The following is a 20,292-nucleotide window of genomic DNA, read 5'->3' on the forward strand; positions in this document are numbered from 1 at the left end:
ATACCTGGCACAGATAGCTTGTGTTAGCTAATTAAGTAGCAAATGGGGGGAGGATATATATATATTCTTTTTTTATATTTTACATTTTTTGAATCTTGACTTGATTCAAAGTGTGAGAAATACTTTTGTCTGATCTCACCTTGCTTTGTCTTCTCTGTTAAAGGGAAAGTTAACCTTAAATGAAAATTTGCTGTTAATTTACTCACTATTACATCTTGGATGGCGTGAGGGTGAACTTTGGGTGGTGTAAACCTTTTTGGTGAACTATGCAGTACCTTTAACATATCGAGAGAAATGCTGATACTGCCCTTTTCCCTTTTGTATCTCTCTTTTTGAAAAGCATCAATCAAACAGTTAAACTAAAATTTAGTAACACTCTTAATGCAATCTTTAAAAAAAATCTAAAAAATCTCAATTTTTCATATAGTACATTAATAATGTTGTGATGTCTAAATTCACTGGTAACATTTAACATGACAATTTAATATTTTTTGTATTTGTATTTAATTTTTATTTAGCCAAAATAGTATGTATTTAGGCATAATAGAATTTTAATATCAGCCCATTATTGGTTACTGGCTATAACATGAAAATGATTACCTGCTTATCGGTATCAGACAGAATTTTAATACCGTGCATCCTTAATTTCTTTCTTAAAGGTGGGGTAAGCGATTTCTGGTAGCCAATGTTGACATTTGAAATCACCAAAAAAAAACGCCCCTACTATGATTTACACTGGATGCGGCACGACACGACACGACAAATCCCCGTCAAAAAACTGCTGCTGCGTTCTATTTATGACGTATTGACACAAATTTCAAATGATTTTCAACGGTCGCTTTGTCGCGTCCAGTGTACTAGACAGACTAGACAGACAGACAACAACTAGCTGTTGCGACGCAGACACTGTGTTACTCACCTATCGAGAAGAAACAAAGCAACCTCGTCGTCCGATCGCAGGCCTTCTGCTCCTCGAGACTTGGCTTGGCTAATGTCCGTCCTGTTTACTGAACGCTCTCTCCTCCACATCATGAGTAGACACGCCCCTTACTGCTGATTGGCTACAAGTTTGTTTTGCTATTCGGTCCGAATCAGTTTTCTAAAGCGTTTTTGAAAAATCGCTTACCCCACCTTTAATTCTGTATGTCAGTGGGTGACTTCTCATGCATAATTCCGTACCTGCCCTCCAGGTGGCGGTGCAGGCAGCCAGACGACCTTTCTCCATGAGGAGCAGTGGAAGATGCCGGCTCTGTCAGCGCTGCTGCTGTCGATTCACCTCCTCTTCCTCCTCCTGCTGTTGCTTCTGCTGACCATGGCCCCGTCCTCTCACAGCCAGGCACCCGCTCTCGCAGCCGTCAGGATGGGTGAGTCCACCACTTCCTGATACAAAACACACAAAATTGCATCTTCACATCATCTCTCTGTTTCTAGGGTGTGATTGCTTTACTGGTCCAAGTCAAAACTATGGGATCATCTTGCCTGTTTTATCATGTACCCGATGAAAATAGTACATTGCTGAGATAAGCCACATAATTTGAGGTATCATTCATGTCAGTAGTACAAACTGTGTTGGAAAGGTTAATAGTCAGGGATAATAGTAATAGTACTACTGGACTTCACCTATGCAACTGCGGAACTAACCTCGTACACTTTCTACCCTAATTCTGCCTCAGTTCTTCCAGCTTCATCTATAGAGATCATGTGAAAAATAAAACACTTTTTACTTGGAATAAGCAGCGGTAGAGTCTCCTGATAACCCAAATGTTTTTTTTGTAATGGAGGCAGCAAGCATCAAAGTGAAACCCACATTTATAGTGACTACAAAGCTTGTTCTTGATTTAATGTTTTAAATGCATCTTCTGATGTACTGACCTCCTACTAGGCCTAATCTTTTTCAACGAAACACCTGTTATGCAGAGAGCGTGAAGCGATAATCTCAGATATGTATGTTAGGATCGTTTTGCTTCTATTTTTTGTTGATTTATCAAAAATAATATTAATCCGTTTTGCATCCGTTCAGAGCAGAGTTCAGGCGAAATTAGGCCGTATTATCGGATTCAAGCAGGAGCCTTTTTCAAAGTGGCTTGTACTTGGCTGTTGCTTCACAGCATGTTGACTGATTGCTTCAAGTATCAGCATGTTCGTCTAGATTATTGCGAACAATAAAGCATCAATTAATTTTTGGCAAGCCTCCAAAGAAAATGCGCTCAGTAGCACAATCTAATCAGTTAAAATCACAACATGCGACATTCGTTGCAAACTTGTTTCTGTTCAATCATGATGAGTAACTCCATCTTTTTGCAATAACAAACGCAACTTCAATCGTCAACATCAGAAAACTCAATTAAATTCCAGAGCGGAAACAAAACACAGAGCTTTTTCTGTTCCTCTTCAGCTGCTATTTTAGATGATCAGTCAGCGTGTGGACGTGGAGAGCGGTTGGCATTGGCTCTGGCCCGAGAGAACATCAACAGTGTGATGGAGGGCCCGGCACGAGCCCGTGTGGAGGTCGACATCTTTGAGCTGCAGAGAGACTCTCAGTATGAGACTACAGACACAAGTGAGTCCAACAAAACGACTACACACACATACTGGTACCCACATCAAACGGCATTCACAATTTTACTTCTGTAATGTGAAGTATTTTGAATGAAACCTCAACAGCTTGAATGAAAAGCCTGCAACAACAACAACAACAAATTGAAGGTTGGGACAGGATGCTTTTGAATGGAAAGTCAAGGTTGATGATGGAAAGTCAAGTTTGGAAGACTTCTTTTTGTAATGTATTGTTATTTGCTGTTATATTATATTTTTTGTTAACCAGAATTCAATTAACCATTGGCAAGATTTAATCTTGAGTTATCTGGATCAATATCACTTTAGGGTGGCTGTACATAACTAATTTGCCATGATAACTTAACATAAAAATGACTATGAAAGGGTGTGTTATATTAGGCTAAGTTTTTATATTCATAACAAAAGCATTACTTGGCTCTTTAGATACATTTTCTAGATTTTTTTGTTTTGTTTTGTGTAAGAGGATACGTGTTATTTTGCTATGTCCCATGCTCTGCTCATTAAATTTGAATGATAGTAGAATATTGTCAAATCATAAAATATGTAAGTTTAAATATACCAAATTCTCAACAACCAGACTAACTATTTAGCTAGTCACAGTTTTTTGTAAGCTAATATACTAACTGAAGCTCAAAATTCACACAGCATTCATTTGTAGTTAATATTGCTAAAAACTCAAATGAATGGGGGGGGTGGGATATCAATGTGATTGAGGATGTAATTACATTATTTATTATTATTATTTTATTTTTTCGAAGTTGAAAAAATGTTTCATTGTCATATTTTGTCATGCTTTGTGTGTTCTACATTATGTGTCCACCCCGTCATGAGCTGGTCCACCCCGTCATCTTGATATTTTACAATAATATTTTAAATAATAATTCAATCATATCAATATAATCCAGTGTGTTCAATAGCTAGGTGTGGGGGCAATAACATGCAAACAAAAAACTGCATCCAAATATCACAGTTTTCTCATGAGTTTCTTTATAAACACATGGTTTACATAAAATCTTTTATGTATTTATAATTTGGAAGCAAACAAATAACCTTGTTTAGGAAAGGGACATCATACCTTTCAGAAAATATAATTTGCATCTTAATATTGCAATAAATATGTATTTAACAGTATTATATATGTCCATGACAGGGTGGACATATATTATGGTTTATGCTTCGAATAATGGCTCATAATTATCTAAAAAGAAATGTGTGGGAGCTCAGCTAATATGTTTCTATAGTACTTGAGTGTCTACTATTTATGACATGACATAAAGCGAATGGGAAATTATAACCAACATTTTTGAGTATTGTGAGGGTTGAAAGGCACTCTATGGTGATATTGACCCATCTACAAAATTATTATTATTTTTACTTTCCAATTATTTGACTGTATTAATAAGTGGGCCTTCCATAACAGAATGGAGTTTAGCGGATGCTTTTTGAATAGAAAGCCAAGGTTCAAGGTCAAGTATGGATGATTTATTTTTCAAATGTATATTTAATTAATATACTAATTATTATCAATAGTTAATAATTAATAGTTAAATTATTATTATTATATTATACTGTTATTGTAAACAAATTTAAATTACCTACTGGCAAGATTTAATGCTGATTTCCTGCAACAGTAATTTGAAGCAATGCTTACATTTTTTTCTTTAATCTTTTTAAGCCATTTAGCTGTTGGTTAACATTATTTTCATTGGAGAAAGTTATTACATTTTGATGAAAAACTTTTTTTTTTCTTTAGAACATGTACTGCTGAGGAGTGCACAAAAAGGTTAAGAACACGGCTAAAGAAAGAAAAAAATAGAGTCAATTTTTAATTCAAGTTTGCTTTAACCATTGGACTTAAATGGACCGATAACACACACTCACAGCATGTGAATGTAACAGGATAAAAGATTTTCATTTGATGCAAAATGAATTACATACCCATGTCACACATGCACAGTGCCCTGAACAATTCAATGCAACACAGTTCAAAAGCAAGCAAGAAAAAAATCTTTTCATCTAAATATACACCCTGTGTGCTCTCTCTCCCCCTCGTTCTTGTGTAGAATTAGAGCAGCAATCTCCTGTAGGCAGAGCATAAATCTGTGTTGTGCTTATTGATGTAATTAATCAAAAAGAGCTTTGCATTGACTCCTAATTTGATATATCATCTATGAACAGGACACAGAACTGGACGGCGTCCAAGACGTTGGCTTTTTCTCTGCCCGCTGCAATGTCTGTCTCTCTCTACCCTGTCCTTTTCTCATTCAGTCACTGTCTTGCTCTATCACCCCGCTCTCTATCTCTCTCTCACGGTACCTCTATTTATCTGTCTCTTTCTAATAATACATCTTTACCCCTCTCAGTGTGTCAGATCCTGCCAAAGGGAGTGGTCTCTGTCATTGGTCCTGCCTCTAGTCCTGCTTCCGGATCCACCGTCAGTCATATATGTGGGGAAAAAGAGGTGAGAATGAAAGGAAGTGCGTTTGCGTATGTGTCTGTGAGAGCATTTCTTGAAATGATAAATTTACACTGCTCCTCAGCCACGGGACATTATTTCCTGTGTGCCTTTGCTTTGCTGCTTGAAAAGAATCTCCCCCTCTGACCTAATTTCCTGTATTTTCTCTCTCTTCTCCTTCCTTACGGTGAGAGATACTGTAGAGTGATATATCAGCCAGGATGATTAAAGGGCCGATATCTGGCCGTTTTGGTGCCCACTCAGGCAATTAACAATTTAATATTGCATAAAATGAATGTGCATTTCATTTTAGTCATTTTGTGTACACCTAATTTACTGTTATTAAATTGCATTATATTTATACAGTGTGGTCAGCACTTTTAATCTCAAATTTTCAATATAACTGAAACCTGGAAATTACTAAAAAATGTCAATCGTCCAACGATCTGAATATCAGTAATTCTGTCCTTCTGTCTGTAAGGCCTATAAATCATTCAGGCCTCAAGACTTTTTAAACTATTTGTTAAACTTTTAAACAAGTATTTAAGCAAACATTTGAAGTCTAAATTTTAGCCAAACTTTAAGTAAAAATTGCAGTTATATGAAATGCTTAGAATTTTAATTCTACTTCTTTTAATTTAAATTGCAACATTCAACATTCTGTCTGGTACCTCAATTCACCTTCGAATTTAAAAGACTTTTTAAGTTCAGTTCTGAATTTAACTTCTGAATTGAAAATCTGAATCTTCGCACAGCCCTATTGTCATTGTTCACATTTTATCTCGCTGTCTTCTCACCATATGTCAACAATGGTTTACTGAACAAATTGCTTTTTCTTTAAATAAATTCCATTAAAATAAAAATTTTCTTAGGGATAAAAACATACTTCTACTCTAAACTATAGGGAGCCCTTTTACATTAAGGTTACAATTACATTTAGTCATTTAGCAGACGCTTTTATCCAAAGCGACTTACAAATGAGGACAATAAAAGCAGTCAAAACTAAAGATAGAACAGAAAAAATAGAAAGCTAGTGCTTTTTTGTTTTTAAATAAAAAAAAAGATAAATATAGATAAAGTAGAATTAAAATAGAATAGAAAGTGCTAGAGTTAGAGGGTGAAATAAAGGTGGAACAGATGTGTTTTTAGTCAATTCTTGAAGATGGTTATGGACTCAGCTGCTCGGATTGATTTAGGCAGGTCATTCCACCAGGAGGGAACAGTTAATGAAAAAGTCAGTGAAACTGATTTTGTGCCTCTTTGAGATGGTTGTCAATTAACAACAGAGCTCAAACTTAAATTCAATTACTATTTATTTTTTTTAATTTGTATGCAAACATGTAAATTGCACATAATGTAGTTTTTAAATTAATATTTAAATTATACAATTTCTATTTGTTGTTGAAATATAATCATTTACACAGTGGCTGTCATAACTTGTTTCATAAAAGATTTATTTAAACAAAGTCTACATTAGCTAAAGTATTAAGACATCACTAACAGGTAAAGTAAAATATAATGAAGTACAGGTGCATCTCAATAAATTAGAATGTCGTGGAAAAGTTCATTTATTTCAGTAATTCAACTCAAATTGTGAAACTCGTGTATTAAATAAATTCAATGCACAGTGTGAATTTAAAATGGCTGTTTTCTATTTTAATTTATTTTAAAACGTCACATGCTCAGGTTAGTTAATGGAGCTGCTTCTTAACCAGCTGATGTTCTGAATCAGCTGTGTTAAAAAAGAGAGACGTACAAAATGTACAGTGCTGTTGGTCCCCTGAGACCAAGATTGAAAACCGCTGCTTTAGATATTGGCATCAGCCATGGAAAACCCCATGTTAGTCAATCTTACAATCTATTCTTCTAAATCTTCCTCCTTATTCTTGTCTATTCCTCTCAGATCCCTCACATCAAGATTGGTCCAGAGGAGACTCCGCGTTTGCCATATCTGCGCTTTGCCTCAGTGACGCTGTATCCTAGCAACGAGGACTTAAGCTTGGCCATCGGTGCCATCCTGCGCTCTTTCAGTTACCCGACGGCCAGCTTGATTTGTGCCAAAGCAGAGTGTAAGTCTGCAGGGAAAACACAGACACGGTCAACTATGAACTGGCCATTCTGTCTTTCTGCTGTTATAGATCACACTGAACCGTTCATTGTGCACAGTGCCCTTTATAATTCATTTCACAGTAGCCGATTCACGCCGCAATTAATTTTGTTTTTAACGCAAGTGCATTATCCTTAGGCTTTGTGCCTATTATATGATGTTATTAACGTCCATGCCACCGCTTCAGCAAATTACATGTTTTTATAAGATTAAACCTCTTATTAGCTTTATACGTGTGGATTCATTTTTCTGCATGATGATGATAAAAATGACATTATATTGAACAAACATGTTGGTGTTGTGGATTAGCAGTTAGCACACACGCATTAGTTCATAGTGCGTATATAAGCAACACGAATTCAAATTTGGTTTGCAACATTTTCCATTCATCTAAAACTGAAGAAAAATACATAAAGAATAAAAGTAGAATAAATAAAACCAATAGTATGGGATTTTACCATATGTAACCATGTTTAACTGTTAAAGGGGTCATATGATGCGATTTCAAGTTTTCCTTTCTCTTTGGAGTGTTACAAGCTGATTGTGCATAGATAAGATCCCTGAAGTTGCAAAGACTAAAGTCTCAAAACCAAAGAGATATTCTTTATCAAAGTTAAGACTCTGCCACGCCCCCCTAAAACGGCTCGTTCTAACACGCCCCACATATCTACCCACGGTTGAAGGGATTGGAAACACTTGAACACTTTACTTCTTAATTAAAAAAGCACATCTGGCTTTCAGGTGATTTTTCAAGTTTTTCATATGAGTAGTGCTATCCAGATTCCCTCTGATCTGAGGGACATCACATTAAGGATTGTGTCAACAAGCAAGCAAACAAGAAGAAATATTAATTGTATTTGTTCTACTTTGTTGACTTAGCTTAATGAGAAGTAGTTAGCGCACTAGAGTGAAACGTATTTGAGCCGTTACGATGCTGACTGAAAGTTGATCTCTCGTGACTTGCTGATGCGAGCAGCTCTCGCTAGATTTGGTATGGTCTGGGTAATGGTGCTTTGGTTTTATGCACCACTGTTTACTGCTGTTTGCATATCTACACTTATCCCATCCTTTTCCATATAATTATCGCATTCTGTGCTCGTGTTAAAGTGAAAGCGAGCGTTTGTCTGTTTAAGATGCAGGCGGTAACGTTTGGGTTTGAGTTCTCTGTGCGCATTAGCATGCATGGATGTGCTCATCTACACATTGGTTCCTTACCGATGTGGATGTGTGAGAGCATGGATACATGGTGTTTGTTTGGTTTTTTTGAGAAAGCACTCTTTCATCACTTCACCCTGCTGTTATCGTTAGCCATGCATCTTGTTGACTGCAGTCCAAAATCAATGGAGTCACCATATGGATTTTGTGGTGGCTTAGAGCACAAATTTATGTACATACGGAATTAACTTTATTGGCTCTCAAAGTCACTTAATTCGATAGTCACTGACTTTAATACGGAGGAACAGGGTGGAAAGAAAGGTAAGGTTTACAGCAATTGACAGTTTATGAAAGTTGTTAAAAGGTTTTAGATGGTTACATGACATTTATTTTAATCACAACCTGACATATTTATGCTGAATGCCCATTCTGATATACAGTCATTGTAAAAGAATTCTAATAATATTGATGAGTTTTACACATTTTTCACAAACGCCCAGGAATATATGTTGACAATGTTTTTTAACATGCTTGCCCAATTGAGTTGTATAATGCTATAATGGGGCTTTATGCTACATCTCAGGCCTGCTGCGATTGGAGGAGCTTGTGCGTCACTTCCTCATATCCCGGGAAACACTCTCAGTCAGAATGCTTGATGAACATTTGGACCCCACCCCCCTGCTGAAAGAAATCCGTGATGACAAAGTTGCGACTATTATCATTGATGCCAATGCATCTGTGTCAATACTAATACTAAAGAAGGTATGTGTGCTCATATAGGGGTCAAAAAGTCAGAAATTAAAATTACTGTATTTAGATTTTTTTCTGAATTCTTATTTTTTTCTTCCAATTTAAGTGAAAATAAATATTGTATTACAGTATATTTTTTTCTAAATACTTATATTTAGTTTATTGCCAAGTTTAAATTAGATTTTTTTTAATACCTGATTTGTTGTTTTTAGATTTTATATTCAACACAACTGAAGAACGGATACCTGACATGACTCAATATGACTCAACTCAGTAGTATGACTTACAATTAGATTTCTGATATATAACATATCTCTTGCTGTTTTTTCCTCTCTCTAGGCCTCAGAATTAGGCATGACGTCAGCCTTCTACAAGTACATCCTCACCACAATGGTAAACAAACCCCCTTTTTTCACTTTCATCAATGACACACTACCCTTTCTCCCCTTAACCCACTTTCATCCAATAACAGTGACGGCAGGCCTGGCCATTGACCAGCTCATCACAGATGCACAGTGCATGCATGCCGTTTATCATCATCATCGTAGATGAGGTGGATTATGTCCTTGTTTTGAGGTCGCATATGCTTCTGTTGTGAGCTTAGGATTTTAATACGACTGTTACAAGTTAAAGTGAAGTAGGCTAAAGCATTTGACCTTGAGAGGCAAATTGAATCTTGGAAGAGAAGATTTGAGACTGTTCAAACATAATGGTTCTTATGGCCTCAGTAAATGGCAAATTTTTTATATTTAAAACATTTAGAGATTACATTTGATTAACTTGCATTTTTTATGAAGTTTTTATTTATTTGTCTTTTTGGATTTGGGAGGAAGCCAGAGTTCACTCTGCAGTAAGGCAGCAATTTAGCTGAGAGCGTGCCTGCCAACCAAAAAAAGTCTAAAGATACATGAATAGGAGTATGAAAGAAGATGAGTTGAATTACTTTTTATTGTGAATGTTTTAGTTTAGAAATGCACCATTATGGCATCATAAAGAATTTTCTATGTACATTTTTTATAAAGTGTTATAAAAATGAAATTCAGTCTTTTTTTTTCTTAAAACTGCTCATTTAAACTTTCAAATTCAAGCTTAGCCCTTTATTCATCTGACTTTGGCAAGCTTTTTCCAAAAAACAGAGACAGATACAGACAACCTCCAGGCAATACTGCAGATGTATATTTGATTCTTTGGTGGCTGTTGAGTGATGGCTTTTAGTAGCAGTCTCTAAAATTAAGTCTGCGTCTTGAATAAGGTCATCTTCTTGTCAGATATGTTTTAATTTAGAAATGCACCATTATGGCATCATAAAGAATTTTCTATGTACATTTTTTATAAAGTGTTATAAAATGAAATTCAGTCTTTTTTTTTCTTAAAACTGCTCATTTAAACTTCCAAATTCAAGCTTAGCCCTTTATTCATCTGACTTTGGCAAGCTTTTTCCAAAAAACAGAGACAGATACAGACAACCTCCAGGCAATACTGCAGATGTATATTTGATTCTTTGGTGGCTGTTGAGTGATGGCTTTTAGTAGCAGTCTCTAAAATTAAGTCTGCGTCTTGAATAAGGTCATCTTCTTGTCAGATTCGCATTGTCAGCAATCTAATTGAGAGCAGACGGAAGATGAAAGATACTTGCCATTATCAAGCCCTTCAAAGGCAGTAACGTTATCTGTCATACCTCCATTCATAAACTGTATTACAAGCATCCTTAGGAGGAATCAAAAGGCCTACTGCTGCTGAAAGGGTCAATGACAGAACAAGGACATTGTACGGCTTCACTTGAAATGCACCTCAACTCTAGAAGGTCTTAAAAGTGTTGGGAATTTTCTTGGGGATCAATGTATGCAGACATATTGGGAAGCTCTTTATGAAAAACTGAATGGGTGTCTTTATACAGTAGGAGGAGTTGGATCCTCCTTCAGCTGCCATATAGATGGAAACCGTTTGTGATAAATAACCTAAAAGCTGCTTTGCTCTGGCACCAATTGATGGATTCACCAATAGCTTCCCATACTGCTGCTACACAGCTACAGAAAAAGTCTTTGTTGACTTTACCATTGACAAACTCACTGCCTACTGTACCTCTTGGGATTATCCACTTGCCAGTAAATAACAAAGCACAAGAGCTGATTGATTTGGTAGACAAGGTGAAAGCCATGGTACTCAAGGACAGCTAAAATAGTCCCTTTTTTCTAAAACAATTTGAGCCAATGTTTTCCTTGAACGTTCCCAGTGGGCACCATTTACATTGAGTGGAATTCTAGCTGGGTTGAATATTGCCTTCAGTAAATTACTATTTATTTATGGATGAGGGTTTTCCCAATCCCGTAGGGAGGAGCAGATATTTGCAAAAACTGGCTGGGCAAATGTAGCTATTTAAAAATCCTGTAGACCTTTTTTGAATTATATGTAAATATTGAATTTGAGTGAAGCACACATTTATTAAATCACTATAAATGTGTAATATAATTTTATGCACTGTAAAATAGTTTTATTATTGTTGAATGTCACTGTTGCATTCATTTCTGTCATTTCAAGATTTTCAAAATCAATAGTTTTCAAATCTGTTCATTAGTAATTAAATTAGTTGAAGAATTTGTTTGAGTTTACTTTAAATTTATTAAAAGCTGTGTTTAAGTTTGCAGTCACAAAGGGTTGAAGTCACACTACATCATTACAAGTCAAGACAATATCTGGAGACAAATATCTGGAAAAACGCAGTGATGACATTACAAAAAAATGCAAACATATATTTACATTTTACTTGTAAGAGCTCTCAGTATACTCAGCTTTACTGTGTTGCAGTGTTAATAGTCTAAAACCACAAATTGTTTATATTCAATGATTAAGTTCTCATATTTTTACCAGTATGTCCCTGAACGTCAATAAATAAAATATAAACTATATTCTCTTCAATAACTATTACAGCAACTTCTTTACTATATTAGTAATACTTTTAAATAATATACAGACCGAGTTTTCATCTGTAAAACGTTCAAATTTAAATATTTATAGCGTTAAAGCAGTGCTGACAAGGTGTTAGAGAATATTCTAGTAAACTCACCTCAGCTCATGCTAACAGGATGATAAAACAGTGGCCAAACTGGGCTGACTAGCAGTGCTTGTTAACTGTTTGACAAAAATAACAGTTTATACTAAATACTGTGAGAAAACCATGAGTAATTCATACTTTAACTGTTAAACACTCACCTGCATCGTGACACCGGTGTACAGTAAGTATATGAACATCGCGCCTGTTTTCGTTAATATGAGGAAAAGATTATGTGCATGCGCACCAACTGACAAAACGTGTAGTGGAGTGGCAGAGCGAGTGATTAGCGTGTGAAAGACGATCAGAAAGAGTGGAGCACCTGTTGCTGGTGGCCCCGCGGTGGCCCACTCAGTCGTGGTTCTCGGACCTGGTCAGTCTGCTAGCCGGCCCTCCATGGGAGGTTCCCCTCAGACACGATCTGTTGACACAAGCTCGGGGCATGATTTGGCATCCTCGACCGGAATTATGGAGGTTATGGGCGTGGCCCTTGAGCGGAGTACGCTAATGTGTTCTGGTCTCTCGGCTGAGATTACGACACTATTATGAATTCTAGGGCTCCCTCCACGAGATGCTTATATGCTTTCAAGTGGAGACTACGAGAACGTAATCCCCCTTGACGATTGAGGTACGACACAACTGCCTGTATCCATGCCTGATCCTGAGATTGAGCTAGTATTAGCCAATCATCCAGGTAGTTCAAGATTCGGACACCCTGGAACCGCAACGGGGCCAGAGCTGCGTCCATACATTTTGTAAACGTTCGAGGAGCCAAAGCTAGTCCGAACGGAAGAACACAGTATTGGTATGCTTTGCCCTCGAAAGCAAACCTGAGGAACTTCCTGTGCCTCTTGACGATCTGGATGTGAAAGTATGCATCCTTTTTATATTATTATTTTTTTTAAGAAAAAAAGAAGAAAGGACGATTGTTAGACTTCATTTTAGGTCAAGCCAAAATGGCAGTCTATGTAGTAAACCGAATTGTTTATGGCTGTAATAAGAATGTTGAAATGTCATTTAAGGGGCTTATTAAGGTAAGAATAATACACAAATAAATGTTTTTATTCACACATGGAAAAACTTGAAAAATTTGAAGAGTTTTGGGGTGTAGAAAAAAATGTTGTGCTGGACTGAAAACGATGCATATTTTAAATGATTTAAATAAATTAATGTGAGGTTTATAGCTTGTTTGTATTGTTTACATTTGATGTTTTGTATTAAATAAAGGTGTTATAATCTCTCTCTCTCTCTCTCTCTCTCTCTCTCAGGATTTCCCTCTGTTGAGGTTGGATGATGTGGTAGATGATCTGTCAAATATCGTTGGCTTCTCCATGTTGAACAGCAGTCATCCATTCTACTTAGAGTTCATCAGGAGTCTAAACCTGTCATGGAGGGAAGGTTGTGATCTCAGCCCCTATCCTGGTCCAGCGGTGAGCTTGCAAAGATAGACATACTAAATAATACTAAATAATATATGAGAAATATTACAACTCACAAATATATGAATCAGTGGCAATTCAGCATTAGGACGCAAACCCTTTACCTGTATATGAGCTGTTGTGTTACTTGAAGTGTGAGAGGTTGTGATTTTGTTAACATTCTTAAATCAAGCAATTAAAACTTGATCTGTCAGGAGATGCATATGAATAACAGTGATGTATTTGGTTGCATTTGAATCTAAAAATGCTTTTTTAAATTCCAAGAGCCTCCATAATTTCAGTAATTTGATTGACATTCCATTGCATTATTTAAACCAGATTTTGCTGAGATTTGCTTAGATTGGGAAAAACTGCGTACTGTAAACCATAGTAACTACTAAATCTATGGAATAATGAGATGTTATTTCTGCCAGAAGGTTTTTTCGAAATGTGTCCAAGTAGGATGTGTGCCACACAACGTAATTTAGGAACTCCAAGACAGTTGCTGTAGGGCCCTAACAGACGTGAAGTCTCCTTGCCTCCCTAATGACCTCATTTGCTGTCTTTCTCAATTCTACCTTCCTTTATTCTCTTTTTCTTCTTCTTTCTTTCTATATTCGCCTCGGCGTACCTCTCGTCTCGTTTCTCTCATGCTCTCTCTCCACCTACAGTTGTCATCAGCACTGATGTTCGATGCAGTGCATGTGGTGGTCGGAGCGGTGCGAGAACTGAACCGCAGTCAGGAGATCGGAGTGAAGCCTCTGAGTTGCACGTCTTCACTCATCTGGCAGCACGGCACCAGTCTCATGAACTACCTGCGCATGGTACGTGTCACCATGGCTACCCCGTTTGCAGCCATTTTCTGACTGCTGCATTTGATGACTTTAGTGTTTAGTCTTTACACAGCTGTTGTTACTGTATGTCACTTTGATGTCGTCTCTGATGAGCTGTAGAAGCCTAATCATCAGTGTCCTCGTTTTAATATGGTTTTTATGTTGATGTGATTCTGCGTGCAACTGCTTATTGGCTTTTATAGGCTGTGTTAAAGTCAACATGAAATTGAAATTGACCTTATTTACTTTCTCAACATACATTCCCGGTCTCTTTGTGCACAGTTTATCAGTGCATGCTATGGGGGAAAAAAATCTTTGTAATCTATGCAGCGGCCCCTTGGCGTCGATAAACAAGATTCAGAGAGTTTATGACGGTTGCTTTTCAATTTACTCTCCAATAAATCTAAACCTTTGCCAATGCATTATTGTGCATCGAGTGTCGCTGAGCATCATTTAACATCATCAAGAAACATTTAGCACAGTTCAGCACTGCGAAACTATGCAGAAAACAGCAATAACAGCAGCAAATGAACCAACTTAAATCAAAAAAAAATCTATAATTGTATATAATTAAATATATTACTAAATTAGTAATAAATTACTAAATGAATAAAATAAATGCAAAATCTATGCATATAGATGACACAAATTACTAATTTAATTAGAAACTTGCTGAATTGAATTCACAGGCCTCATAGGCTACAAATTAATGTGCAACAAATTAATGTTAATAAAAAAATAAAAAAAATTCACAAGTAGCTGGAGTGCTTAATGGGCTGCCTTTGTCACAGAGCCCAGGAAAATGTTCCCAGTTGTCCCGTCCATCGACAGGCCTGATGATGACCAATGCAGTAGGACTTTTATGTCCTCTGTGATGATTATACCCAGCCACAGTAATTTTACAACTGACATTAGTTTCAGAGCAATTATAAGTGTGCCCTTAACACCAGATGTGCAAAGTTTATTGCAACCTGTCTGAAGGCCTGCTTGTATTTTATCATTTTAATGCAGCTATTATACTCTGTGAGATCCTAGAGATGGTGTTTGTGGTGTCTAGTCACAAGTGCGCTCTTTCATTCATTGTGTCCCTCCATCTGTTTTGCAGTTTGTCCATCACTCCATCATTTCAGCACTCTATTTGGCACCATCTCCGCACCTCCACTCGTCCGCCATTCTTGGTTTGTCTCCATAACTCCAAGTGTTTACCTCCCTTGCCAATAATAATGAAAACAGTCATTATTTTTGCGATTGCATTTGGTGACGCCGGTGGAGCAGAAGTGACACTTCACCTTAACTTTCTTAATCATCTCAAAGTTTGTCCTCTGGCTGTCTCTCTCTTTTTCGCCGCCTGCGCTATAATTTCTACCTTAATATTGTAGGTCAAAATTAATGCTATTCGTCATTCTTGTTTGTTCCCCTTGGTTTAAATCCCACCTCTCTCTCTCTTTCATTTTAGGTAGAGTATGACGGCCTAACAGGCCGCGTGGAGTTTAACAGCAAAGGCCAGAGGACCAATTACACGCTGCGTATTCTTGAGAAATTCAAGGGGGGTCACAAAGAGGTAACGTGCGTACACACACACAAACTCATTCTCATGAACACTAACTCTGCATTTTATCCGGAATCACGGGAGAGGTTGTGAGGTCTAATGAATGGGTGGTAGCTGGAGTAATCACCACTTCACTCCTCTCTTATTGATCATAGTATTGATCCCTCACTTCATGCTCTTTTATCTCTCCTTCATCCCCTCGTCTTATTCGCTCAACTCGTTTATTCCTGCCTGTTTCCCCCCTGCGAGACCAGACATGCTTTTAAATGGGTCGCAAATGATTTTATATGATTTAGCTCTTTCAGCTTAGGTTTGTTCATGAAAGTAGTTCTAACTGTGCCTTCTTTGTTATTAAAGCGAGGCATCTTTTTTTTACTTCATGTGCAGATCGGTGTCTGGTACTCCAATAACACGTTGGCTATGAACTCCACATCTTTAGACATCAACAGGTCTGAAACCTTAGCCAACAAGACGCTCATCGTCACCACAATACTGGTAAGATCTTCTCCATATATGAGTCTGTGGGCTTTGTGGGTTTGGCAGCACATAGGCAGGAGCATTTCAGGCCAGAGATAATTGTGAATTATAGGGTTTTTACAAATTTGGCACTCACTTTTACAAGCTTTCCAGATTAAATCTTGCACATGGGCAGGCAGAATCTTTTTAGAGCACCTCTCTAAACCAAATTCTGCATTAAGGTGCCTTAAATGTTATGGGCTCTACAGATGTTTGTAAAAGTAATGCATTATTTAAATCAGGGAGGATATGAGATAATTCAGAAGCCTTGCTTGCTTACACAGAGCTTATATAGTGTAATAATGTTGTTTCTTGAGTTTATGATTGAGAGCTTACTAGATTCCAACTTGAAAATCTCAAAACATAGATTAAAGGGGTAGTTCACCCCAAAATGAAAATTATGTCATCATTTACTCACCCACATGTTGTTCCAAACCTGTATGATTTTCTTTTTTTCTGAGTAAAGGTTGAGGGTGAGTAAATGATGACAATTTTAAATTTGGGGTGAAATATCCATTTAAGACTAGATTCATTCATGCCATCACAAAGTAGGTGTTTAAGCAAACCTACAATTTAAGCAAACCTACGTTGTTCTGTCGAATTCATTATGAAAAAGTAATTTTATTTGATTTTATTTATATTCTTAAAGGCATAGCTCGCCCAAAAATGAAAATTACCCCATGATTTACTCACCCTCAAGCCATCCTAGGTGTATATGACTTTCTTCCGTAAGACGAATACAGTCGGAGTTATATAAAAAAAATGTCCTGGCGCTTCAAAGCTTTAAAATGGCAGTGAATGGCTGTAGAGATTCTGAAACAAAATAAAGGGCATAAATCCATCATAAAAGGTACTCCACACGGCTCCGGGGGTTAATAAAGGCCTTCTGAAGCAAAGCGATGCGTTTGTGTAAGAAAAATATCCATATCTAAAACTTTATAAACCATAATCTCTAGCTTCTGCTAACCTTCGTATGCGCGTACACGAGAGAGTGGTGTTCCAGCGGATGACGTAGGCAAACGTGGTGACGAACATGGAAGTGACAAACGCAGAAGCACAGAAGAGAAAGCAAAACTAAACACCGGTCACAAATTAGAAGTACAAAATGAGGATTTGTAAAGGAAAATGTCGAAGGATTTCTATATAAGCCATGAGGAGACTGGTTTTCCTTTGCTGTAAACAAAACTTGGTTCTTGCGAGACTAGCATATTCTTACTGGAGTTTACGCTACGCCACGCCAACATCCTACATCATCCGCTGGACGCCACTCTCTCGTGAACGCGCGTACGACAGTTAGCAGAAGCTAGGGATTATGGTTTATACAATTTTGAATATGGATATTTTTCTTACACAAAGGCATTGATTCACTTCGGAAGAAACCCCGGAGCTGTGTGGAGCACTTTTTATGATGGATTTATGCACATTTATTGGACTTCATCCATCCAACTTTATCTTAAACCTCATTCACTGCCATTATAAAGCTTGGAAGAGCCAGGACATATTTTAAAGGGGTCATTTTCCTAGTCTTATTGTGGGAAAGTCATCAGTTTCTAGCTCAGGCCAACAATTTCTATACCAACTTTCGGTTTCGTTCCATTCTGGTATATTACAGCCACGTCTCAGCATCCAATCAATTCCAGATGGATAACACAGAGAATTGCTTTGCATTTTTCTCATTTAATTTAGTGTTTCACTCTGAAATATGTCCCATTATGAAAGCAGAGTGGATAATACCACAGAAGATCAAAATGTAAATTAAAAACAACAAATGATAGTTGCAATATTTTCTATAGTACCTTCATTGATTGCATCCATATTCACTGCATCATTATTCATTCCACTATCATACAATGTTGCTTCCAGGCAACAAACACATTTAAGCAACTCCTAATAACATACAAATGTATTGGACTCTAATTATTTTAGAATGTTTTAATGTTTGTATTTGTTCTGTTTAAAAAAAATAACAATCTCATGGCATAACAAGTCATCCCTTCATTGTTAACCATCTTATTTGCATCATGTGTTTGCAAAATGAAGAAAATAGGTTTGCTATCCCGAGGTAACAACATACTGTAGAAGAAATAATACATTCAAAACAGGAATCTGCAGCCAAATAGGAACTTTCGCATGTCAAGGCCAAGGAAGCACCGTTTCACTGGATTTTACTGCCATTTCATGGCTTAACACCAGTCAAAATGCCACTTCCACTGTATGGCTATTGACTTTCATTGAGTTTATGGTGCTTCACTATATAGAAACTGAGAGTGGAATATTAGAGCGTTAAATGTTACCTTCGTCCTGTTTTATAGGAAGATCCATACGTGATGCGCAAGGCAAACTACCAGGACTTCCAGGGTAACGATCAGTACGAGGGATTCTGTGTGGATATGCTGCGGGAGCTGGCAGACATACTGAAGTTTTCCTTCCGGATCAAGCTGGTGGATGACGGGCTGTATGGAGCTCCAGAATCTAATGGGTCATGGACTGGCATGGTGGGGGAACTCATCAACAGGGTATGCATGTCTGCACGTCCATAATTAAGCTCTGTGGACACATTATTTAAAAATAGAGACCCTTTTCAGTCACCCTGACCCTCAATGAAACTCTTGGGCTTTTTATAACATGAGTTTTTTATTTGCTTTATATCCATTGGAAATGCACATTCCTTGATTCTTATTGCTTTAATAAAAATGCAGCTACAGGAATATGATCAAATCCACCAATGTTCAACAAGTAATTACATTTATTATTAATAATAATAAATTTCTTTTTATTTCTTCGCACCTTTTAACGTTACTTTCTTAAAGTGCTTTACACAAAAGCAAGCACAACAATGTAAAACCAATACACTTTACACTTTAACGAAAATACAAAATAGCACAGATAATCATGTAAAAGCAATCCTGAAATAAAATGTTTTAATTATTCATAATCTGAATAAACAATTATTTAAAGTTGTCAAACAACAGCATTTTTTTTCTTATACAGCTTGTACAATCTGAATGTAGAGTTAAAAACTATTTGTTTAATGTAATTGTATGTTCATTCATCAAACGTGTGAAATAACCTTCAAACATTTATATATATTATTATATATTGAATATATTAGACATTGTTCTTTTATAATACAGGTTTTATTTGCTTTTATATCCATTAAAAATGCAGATCCCTTGTGGCTTATTGCTTTAATAAAACTGCAGCAGCAGGAATATGATAATGCACTAATGTTTAATAACAAAAACTAATTGAAAAATAATTTCACTTTTTTTTTCTACAGCTTGTATAATCTGAATTTAGTGTTAAAAGCAATTTGTTTAATGTAATTGTATATTCATCAAAATGTCTGAAATAACCTCCAACCATTTTTATTCAATATCATATATTGAATATATTAGACATTATTAAATGTAATGTATAATTAATATAAATGTGATGTATGATGTATAATATTTAATGTTTAATGATCAAATCTAAAGCTAAACCACAATTTATTTTTTGCTTTTATGTCTATTAAAAGTACACATGCCTTAATTGCTGTAATAAAACTGCAGCAACAGCAATATGATAAAGTTACCAATGTTCAGTAATTAATGAAATGTATTAATATTACTAATCTAAATAAAAAATATTCGTAGCATTTTTTTAAAAATCGTTGAATACTGCGTGTCCGATCTGAATTTACAGTTACTATTTGTTTAGTGTAATTGTATGTTCATTCATGAAAATGTTTGAAGTAACCCCCAAACATTCTATTTAATATATAATATAATATTTATAATTAATAGGGGTGTAACGGTACACAAATATGACAGTTCGGTACGTACCTCGGTTTTAACGTCACGGTTCGGTATGATTTCGGTACAGCAGGGGGGAAAACTAA

General features: G+C 36.4%; 1 protein-coding gene across 3 annotated transcripts in view; it reads left to right on the forward strand.

The window, feature by feature from the left end:
- LOC107752523 (glutamate receptor ionotropic, kainate 5) overlaps positions 1-20,292 on the forward strand; it is a 112,870-nt gene that overhangs the window by 68,809 nt on the left and 23,769 nt on the right. For all 3 annotated transcript variants that reach the window (XM_016568521.1, XM_016568522.1, XM_016568523.1), the window contains 11 exons: positions 1,191-1,364; positions 2,396-2,560; positions 4,941-5,038; positions 6,936-7,101; positions 8,878-9,056; positions 9,384-9,437; positions 13,362-13,523; positions 14,183-14,335; positions 15,801-15,905; positions 16,281-16,388; positions 18,722-18,925. In XM_016568521.1, the coding sequence (XP_016424007.1) occupies positions 1,241-1,364; positions 2,396-2,560; positions 4,941-5,038; positions 6,936-7,101; positions 8,878-9,056; positions 9,384-9,437; positions 13,362-13,523; positions 14,183-14,335; positions 15,801-15,905; positions 16,281-16,388; positions 18,722-18,925 (1,518 nt within the window). In that variant the 5' untranslated portion in view covers positions 1,191-1,240. The remainder of the gene's footprint in view (positions 1-1,190; positions 1,365-2,395; positions 2,561-4,940; positions 5,039-6,935; positions 7,102-8,877; positions 9,057-9,383; positions 9,438-13,361; positions 13,524-14,182; positions 14,336-15,800; positions 15,906-16,280; positions 16,389-18,721; positions 18,926-20,292) is intronic.

Source organism: Sinocyclocheilus rhinocerous, unplaced genomic scaffold, assembly GCF_001515625.1.
Source record: "Sinocyclocheilus rhinocerous isolate Xijiao unplaced genomic scaffold, SAMN03320098_v1.1 scaffold1342, whole genome shotgun sequence".
Classification (NCBI taxonomy): domain Eukaryota; kingdom Metazoa; phylum Chordata; class Actinopteri; order Cypriniformes; family Cyprinidae; genus Sinocyclocheilus; species Sinocyclocheilus rhinocerous.